Source organism: Epinephelus fuscoguttatus, linkage group LG4 (genome assembly GCF_011397635.1).
Source record: "Epinephelus fuscoguttatus linkage group LG4, E.fuscoguttatus.final_Chr_v1".
NCBI lineage: Eukaryota > Metazoa > Chordata > Actinopteri > Perciformes > Serranidae > Epinephelus > Epinephelus fuscoguttatus.
Genome location: NC_064755.1, coordinates 36,913,877 through 36,923,181, shown reverse-complemented (window position 1 = coordinate 36,923,181; position 9,305 = coordinate 36,913,877). Strand labels below are relative to the sequence as shown.

General features: G+C 42.6%; 1 protein-coding gene across 1 annotated transcript; it reads right to left on the bottom strand.

Moving 5' to 3' along the window:
- Positions 1–349: 349 nt before the first annotated feature.
- avpr1aa (arginine vasopressin receptor 1Aa) lies at positions 350–3,978 on the bottom strand. The gene is made up of 2 exons (XM_049573924.1): positions 2,916–3,978; positions 350–2,098 (listed from the first exon to the last, which is right to left on the bottom strand). The coding sequence occupies exons 1-2, from the start codon at positions 3,862–3,864 to the stop codon at positions 1,815–1,817; spliced, it is 1,233 nt and encodes a 410-aa protein (XP_049429881.1). The 5' UTR covers positions 3,865–3,978; the 3' UTR covers positions 350–1,814.
- Between the last annotated feature and the right edge of the window lie 5,327 nt (positions 3,979–9,305).

Sequence of the window (9,305 nt, the reverse complement as noted above, 5' to 3'; positions counted from 1 at the left end):
CTTCTGATAAATAATGTTATAAAGATGGAAACAGGCTATTCATTTTTTTTTCTGAGGGGTCGGTGGGATTTGCTTCTCCGGCTCCGTGCCTGCAGCCTTGCGTTGACTAAAAGCCTCTCATTAACAGGACTTCTTGTTCACACTACTTTCGGTTGAAAGGTCATGTAACGTTGCATAACCCCAGATTTTGGCAGGTTATGCGTGCTTAGATTGGCCACAGATTTCAATTCACAATTGCTCAATTTTCCGCAAAAATAACACCAGACGTTTCTATGGTCGTGTAGCAACTGTGTAAAGCATCAACAAAGCATCCCTGCCACGGTTGTGAAAACAGGACACAAAGCCAGTGTAGCATTCAGTGCATCAGTATGTATTTTTCAGCATATATTTATAGTATATTTAATTTCTTTTCAATATGCACAAGCCATTACAGACAAATAGAACTCACATGGAACAGATTTACATATATTATTCCTATATATACAGATATTTAATGCTTTTTATGTACAAACATACTGTACAGTCAGATAGAAATGTCTTGATACAGCGTAACATACATGTTCTCACGGTGGTCTGACAACAATTACAATGCTGCGCATCGCATTAATGTGCAGGAGATTGTTTTTGTCTGGAGTGCAAATGAAGCCAAAAACAGACCCCCAGTGGTGCAGGATGTTGGAAAAAAATCAGGAAGTGTGTTGACGCAGAGTGTGTGGAATGTGCAAGCTTCTGCCCAACATTTGGTGAAAGCCATGGGAGGGGTGTGTGGGTCTGTTGGTAGACTCCTCCAACTGTGGTCGATCTCACTTCATCAAAACACCCACCGGCCCTGGACTCTGTGTGTATGTGTATGTCCGTGTGTGTGTGTGTGTGTGTGTGTGTGTGTGTGCGTAGGTGCATATCCAGCTATTTTCAAATGGATCCCATCTTCTACTGCTGAGCAGAAATGAAAGCCATTCTTCAGAGACCCACACTGCTGCAACATGAAATAACTGGATGCACGCAACAGCCTGATTAATAGTTGTCGCTTAAACCCCACACCCGTTATTTTTTCTTTTTTGTGATTGGCTGAAGCAGAGTTTATTTTTTTTTTTTATGCAAGCCACTAAAATGTGGTTCTGAGAAAAACAACAAAATGGAAAGCCAAACACAAAGGATGAGGCGACTGCCTCGGTTACTTAGAGACGTGCGGTCTGGAGAGTCGTTTTCACCACCGCACACCTCCTGGCTGCAATGTCAGTTTTGTCTTTGTAAACACTCCAACAGGAAAGGGTGTTCGGCAGCACAGCAGGGGAACATAACCACCAGTAAAAGCATCAGTATTCCTGGAGAAGGGTTTTCTTTTTGGGCTTTTGACTACAGAACTCGGGGCTGTTGAAACACTTCAAATATTACAACTATAAATTCAACAAAATGATGCACAGACATAATTGTTAGCATCTAGTGCTTGTATAAACAATTGTGGAGATATAAAAACATAATAAATTAGAAGTAAAACTTTGGAATTTCACTTCCTTTTCCAATGTTCTTCTAATATTTTTGCTGAGGTTATGTGATAAAAGAAAACTTTTGCACACAGAATCCAGCAAGAAGACACAGAAAATGTGTCTATATATTGTGTCCTTGCTGCCAACAACTTATTTCTTCATTTCTTTTTGATTTCTATGCAGCAAACTTAATTTGCTTAAGGGTTTCTTAAGTTTGAGGGACATTTCAGTCCTGCCCAGAGTTAAGATAAGCAGAGACTTTAAGTGTACCTCGATGCCACTTGTGTTCATCCCCACCCTAGTAAACAGAGTTGCCTGGCTGCGTGTTTACTCCGCCTGAATAGAAGTCTTAGGAGAATTGTCCAGCTCTCTCCAGTTGCTAGAGCTGCCCGTAGGGCTCCGATTGGTCATCTTAGTCAGCAGCGTTGTTCTGCGGAGACTGCTGTCTGAGTCCTCCTTCTTGAAGTCAGTGTTCACTTTGTAGCAACAGGAGAAGCAGTGCACAAAATCCTGGAGGAGGTGGCCGCTGAAGATCATGTATATCCACGGGTTACAGCAGCTGTTGAGACTGGCAAGAAGCGCAGACAGAGTCACTGCTGTGTTCTCAGAATCTGGAGAGCAGAGAGAGGAAAGGGGTGATTAATCCACAAAACATCTGGTCCAGGCTCGGCTGCAGAGATGCCTGTCTAAGTCAATTCAGCTGGTGTTGAAATATAAAACTTGATTTTTACCTTAAAGAAGAGGAAATCTATCGAGTGCACAAGTTTGAGTTTCTGTTGCAGATCGGATATCTTTGGATTAAGTGTCAAATTTTCTTGATATTAGTGAGCTAATCTGCCTGCTGCACATGTTGACTTCATCCCAGAAAAGTTAATTCAGCAAAAGAACCTGAAGTAAAACTCACAAATTAAAATATTATTGTTTCTGGATCAAATATTGTACAGAAAATAAGATTAAACTTGATATGAGGTGAAGGGTGTTAGTGTTTCAAGGAACTCACATATGAGGAGGCTGAGATTCTGGCTTATATCTTACTTTCTTCCCTAATAAAAATTAATTTTAACCAGACCTTTTCTGCAGTGAAATTTTAAATCCTAAAGGCTAACACTGATGCACTCAGTAATGACATCTAAATTAAGTAGCTTGCAAACAATAGATCATTTTAAACATTTTGGGGTTGTGTAAGGTTAATCTTTTTGCGCTATTTACGCATATTTTTGGTTTTGTATGCCAAATAAACCCGTGCGTAAAGGCTGCGCGCACTTGGATTTTAGTTTGCGCATCAGTTTTTCATTTAGTGGCAAGTGATGTAGTGTTTTCTCGGGGCTGTTATGTTTTTGTCAGTGCATCACATCATTCTTAAAGCTGTAAAAGATTTAAATTCAGTAGTAATTAATACATGTCTAGTGTTATTTATCCAGCACTCACCAACCCACTGGAAGTTTTTATCCCACACAGACCACATCTGCACTGTGAAAAACGGCGCCCAGCACACGATGTACGCCAAAACTATCACAAAAGTCATTTTTACAGTCCTCAGTTTGGCTCTGGATATCGTTGTAATGCTGCTGACTGAATGCTTCCCAATCAGCCCGTTCTTGTTCGCAGCACCAGCCGTCGATTTCCTTTTCTTGTATTTGATATTATTCCATATGCTGTGGCAGATGAACCCGTAGCACATCACGAGAATGACCACGGGCACGAGGAAGATGCCCACAGTTATCCAGGTGATGTACGCCTTGGCGCCCCACGGCTCGATAAAGTGCGCCCAGCAGTCGTTTACTTTCGAGCCGTTCTTGATCTCGCTCAGGGAGAAGATGAAGTACTGCGGGGTGCTGAACACCAGGCTGCACATCCACGTGGAGATGATCATGATGTAGGAGCGCTGGGTGGGCTGCTGGAGGGTTTTCAGAGGGTGGCAGATGGCAATGTAACGGTCCACGGTCATCATCACCATCATGTAAGTGGACGCGAACATCCCCATCACCTGGAGGTGCTTGACGACCCGGCAGAGAAAGTCTGAACCGTAGAAGCGGTAGGTGATCTTCCAGCAGAGCTGCGGCAGCACCTGGAAGAAGGCGACCACCAGGTCAGCCAGGCTGAGGTGTTTGATGAAAAGGTGCATCCGCGACATCTTCTTCTTTGTGTTGTACATTGCCAGCAGGACGCTCACATTCCCAATCACAGCAACCACGAAGGTGATGCTCAGGACCATTATCTCGATCTGGGCCACCTCCTCGTTTCGCGCAAACGGATCGGATCCGTTCGGGTGGACGGTGTTGTTTCCAGGCGTCTCCATCGTTAGGTCAGTAGAGGGACTGAAAACCAGAGACTGGTTCCCTCCGCTCAGGAGCAGCGCATAGTCAGGAGTGTGCATGGCACTGCCCCTCTGTGCGCCCTAGCAGATACAGTGCCAGAGCGGCTGTGAGGTGCCTCTCCAACCCGTATATGGAGCTACCTGATGCTCACGGAGAGAAACCCGCTGCTCTCTGACTTGTGGCTCCTGCCGGGGCTTTTTAAACTCGAATCAAATTTCAGACGGAGTGTGCGTAAAGAGGATACACTGCAAAAAATAAAACACATTTAAAAGTTATTTGGTGTTGCGAGAGGTCCTAAAACACGTTTGTCCTCAAGCAAGGCACGCGAATCCTGCATAGCATGACATAAATAAGTAATATTTTTGATTAGATACTATAATTTCATTGTCATGTTTCCAGTGGAGATTAATTAGTTTGAAGATGCATTTTCGTGGAATTGCACTGACATTAGAGCCTTATTAAATCGGAATAGAGGAGATGAAATGATTTCTAGTTCCTTTATTTACTTATTTTGGGTCTTGCTTTGGGTCATTTTTTAAGCTTATTATGATGCATAAGTATTTTTTACAGTGTACAGCCAAGCCCTTCCCCATGGTGCACACAACTTCCACATCACCACAGATCTTCCCACTTACATCTGGGCCACGTGTGTAGGAGCCAGTTTTGTTTGCATTAAAAAGTCACACAAAACACAGCTGAAAAATTCAAAGGGAGCAACTTGAAGAAACAGTTAAAATAAGCATCTTATAATATTTGACCTGGTATATGAGTAGATGCTTAACAGTCAAAGTGCAGAGTGAATTATTACGAAAAGAACATATTTCATTTCCCAGTCATAATGTTTGCTTAAAGGGATAATGCACCCAAAAATGAAAATTCAGTCATTATCTGCTCACCCATATGCCGAGGAAGGCTGTGGTGAAGTTTTAGAGTCCTCACATCCCTTGTGGAGATTGGCGGGGGGAGCGGCTAGCACACCTAATGGCTGACGCCGCCCCAGACTAACGTCCAAGAACACAAAATTGAAACCACAAAATATCTCCAACATGCTCATCCGTAGTGATCCAAGTGTGCTGAAGCCCCGACATAAAATGTTGTTTTGAAAAACGTCATTTGAACTTTAGCCTCACTGTAGCCTGTAGCTCTGACTGCTTCTCTGTGCTCTGTGCATTTTTGGGTGCACTATCCCTTTAATCTCAACTGAAAATCTCAACGTGGCTCTTGAGTTATGATGTTGCATATACTTCGATAGGAATGCATTGACCAACACACTGGAATGTTGTTTGCTTCACCTCTGCAGAGGAAGGCCTTGTGCAATGATGAACTGTTTAAAATTGTTTATCTGAAGTGCTCTGCTCAAAGAATCACCAGGCTTATTTATTCAGGGTCAGTGTTTCCTATTTAAGTTCAAGTGTCAAAGTGAGTGGAGCGTTCAAGCTGCAAGACGCTGCTTTGGATTATTAATAATGTTTAAATCGAGCTGTTTCGTGTGTTTGTTTGTGTTGTATGTGTATGCATGCCTGTGGTCCTGCCTTTGAAATGTTGAGGTTCACTTCCATTCTTTTTGTCTGTATATCAAGCTCACATCTGGCAGAAATGTCAGAGTGGATATCGTCTAGAGCTGGGCAGATTTCGCCAGAATTTATTTGTGGACTTGATCCCACTGGAAGAAAGTGAGAAAATATTTCTTTGTAATTGTAATTTGGATACACCAACTCTTTATCACCCACCATAAAGCACATTTAGGATCCCTACATGTTTTAAAACATAAATACTTATCACTCTTTATCACCATTTTTGCTAGTAGCCCCTTCTCCCAAATATTTTTAGTTTAAAATGTTCACTAAAAAGTCCATTTTCAGTGTTTGTGTGCTAGAGATTTCCACACACAGTTGTGTAAGTTGCACTGAACTCTATGATTGACTTAAGTAGCTGTAGTGCCACAAATTTATGCTTAACTCGTGCGCACATACAGATATTCTGCACCGTAAAGGTCAAACATCCAAGTAAATTAACAATAAACAGAACACATATGAGTGAAGAGAGTCTTGACTATTTGAACTTCTCATTAATAACTAACCGTTTACTCAAGTACTGTACCTAAGTGCATTTTTTAAGAACATACGTCACTTGAATATTTCCATTTCATACCACTGTATTCCTTTTACTCTGCTTCATTTATCTGACAACAGAGTTACTTTTTTACTGTTTACTATTCACACTATTAATACAAAACATAAATCAACTAATAAATGATGTCATAATATTATGGATTAAGCTACTGGGCAGTATGTAAGGAAGTTGAAATGAGCTCCAGTTTTACCAGCTGCAACATTAAAGTGATGAACATATTAATGCATCACTAATTACAATAAAGCCTTAAGAGAGGGAGCTCAAGTATCTCGGGGTCTTGTTCACAAGTGAGGGTAGAATTGAGCGTGAGATGGATCAGCGGTTTGGTGCGGCTTCTGCAGTGATGTGGGCGCTGCGCTGGACCAGTGTGGTGAAGAAGGAGCTGAGCCAGAAGGTGGTCCGTGTACATCCCAACCCTCTCCTATGGTCATGAGCTCTGGGTAGTGACCGAAAGAATGAGATCGCGGATAAATGAAGCTGAAATTAGTTTCCTCTGTGTAGTGTTTGGGCTCAGCCTTAGAGATAGGGTGAGGAGCTTGGACATCCGGAGGGAGCTCGGAGTAGAGCCACTGCTCCTTCACATCGAAAGGGGTCAGTTGAGGCGGTTCAGGCATCTGATCAGGATGCCTCCTGGGCGCCTCCTGTTGGAGGTGTTCCGGGCATGTCCCACTGGTAGGAGGCCCCGGGGCAGACCCAGAACACGCTCTAGGGATTACATATCTCATCTGGCCTGGAAATGCCTCGGGTCCCCCGGGAGGAGCTGGAAAGTATTGCTGGGGAGAGGGACGTCTGGGGTGCTTTGCTTGGCCTGCTGCCCCCACCACCCAGCCCTAGATAAGCGGATGAAAATGGATGGATGAATTCCATTCTGCCATCTTTAAAATGTCTAGTCGTGCTGTGTTTCTCTTGAAATATGCTAAACTGCCCCAACGATCTCCACTGGTGCTGCTCCGTTTCATCCGTATCCACCAGCTTCCTGACAAAGTGCACGTATATGAACAAAATTAACGCAGATTATCTCACACTGAGCATAAAGCTCATTCATGCTTTTGTATCCAGTCATCTTGATTGTTGTAATGCCCTATACACCGGCTGGTCTGCAAAACTACAGACCATCCAGATTGCTGCTGCCAGGGTTTTAACAAAAACTAAAAGGAGAGACCATATAACTCCTGTTCTACATGACCTTCACTAGCTCCTAGCATCTTTTTAGAATTGATTTTAAAATCCTTGTGTTGGTTTTTAAGACTCTTAATGACATCTTCCCATCTTGTATAATAGATTCTCTGTCACCTTATGTCCCCACACAAACACTGAGATCCTCCACAGCTGCTCTTTTACTGCCCCTAATGTCACTAAAAAAACATTGGGGATGTTTCTTTTAGCGGATATGCCCCAAAAATACACTCTGCCTTATAGACTAGCAGCTATTGTTTTAATATTTTTGATATGTATTTCTTTTAATTATTTGATTAATAAACTGAATAATTCATTTCTTTTTCTCATCAATTCATCAGTTCATTCAAGTCATTCGTAAATGAACTGTAAGTTTCCTTTCCTATCAAATGTTTTAAGTTTTGGCAATAAAGCTTAACTGTTTGCACTGCCTGCATGTTGTGTCTGTGTCTCTCTTAAACTTCCCCTGTCAGACGTTCCAAGCGCCACTTTTACACACTCGTCCAGAAGCTCCTTGCTTCAGCATCTTTAGCGCTGCCTCAGTTTCCAAGTGACCCACAATAATGTGAGTTGCTTATTACAGTTTCCATTGCGAAAGCACATAATTGCCAACTGGCTGTGGGTCTCCGGCAGCTATTAAGCTCATCTGATCCATGTGGTGATAGTGAGGAGAGTTATCTTTATTGCGTTAACATCACAGTCCCTGTCCAGACCTCCTCTCTTTCATTTCCGATGGCCCGTGCAGTGAGTGGTGCAAACTGGAGCCCCCTTCCTAAAAATTTCCTGCTGGCCGGTTGATCTGGCTTTGCAGTATAATGAAGTTTTCTTCATTACCCCTGTGTCAGTCTCCGCTAATCTTCCCATCAGAACCACAACCAGAGAAATTTCTGATGCCTTGGGCTTCTGTTGACCAGCTAACCAGCCTCCTCCCATGGGAGCGCTGCCTGCTAAGTGTCTGATTTCTGCCTCCCCCATCCACTCTGGTGCAGTCTTGTCTTGTCCTGGGGGTTCAAGGACAGCAGAACGGATGTCTCCCTTCACGCTGGGCTGAACTACGTTTATCCTTGTCTGTTTGCGTTGGGTTCTTTTGCTGTTATTACAGCTCCAGGCTTGGATTGTCTCATCAGTCTCAGAACATGAAGACTCTGTGCACCATCCTTAACAGCGGACGGTGTGTCTGGGCCCGGGAATCATGGGAATGCATGTTGTGTCTCCAGTAGCCGGAGCAGCCAGTCTGAATCATTTCCGTGATGTTTCCCTTATACTCATGGGCTGAAGTAAGAACATAAGAGCTTGTCAGTCTCTCTGGCGTTTTTTTTTTTATCCGTGGGGATAAAGAATCTTGTTAAAGAGTTTCTTCTTTCATAAAACAGAATGTCTTTCTTGCACGTCTTAATTTGTTATCGGAAAGCTTTGTGAATATCAAAACATTTTCATTACACACTTTAATTGAGATATGCAACTCGATTAAATTCCAAGGCTGGCATCCACAGTGGAATTCACAGCTTTTTTTTGTTAATTTCTACCTTGTCAACTGAGTCTCATATCTCTATAATTTTCAGTCTGGTGTCTGTGCCCACAGGTGGAATAAATATTTATATTCATTATCACATCTCTCAGTCTCAGTCGGTAAAGATCAATATGTGCTGTGTTAGAAAACAAAAAGTTTCTAAAAGTTGAACATTACGTCTGAGGACTTATATACATGGCTTACGTCACTGCCATATGTAATCTCATGCATGAGAGAAATGTCTGCTCTCAACAGGCTGCCTTCTTGTGCACGGTTCCCTTGTTCCGTCTGGCTTCTATCATTAACACCTCGTGCGTTATAATACCCAGTCCAACTATGACATATAACCTTCACCTCATATAGAATGGAGATGGAGCACCTGAAAACAAAAGTCCTAAACAAAAGAAGCCATAAAAATCAAAGAGTTATATGGTTTTCTTTATAGTGTTCATAAAGGCACAAATCTGTTTGTCCCGGGGCGACTGCAGTCCTACAAAGACTACGTCAAACAAAACATTTAATTATCTGTTGACTCTATGGATGAAGTTACAACAATTACCATGACCTCCGCAGAGGCCGCCTATAACACAGTCGTTATGTAAGTTTTTATGTAGGTTTGCATGGCCTTGGGGCTGATGGTAAATCAGTACCTCAGTAAACACAACATTACGGTTTATAATC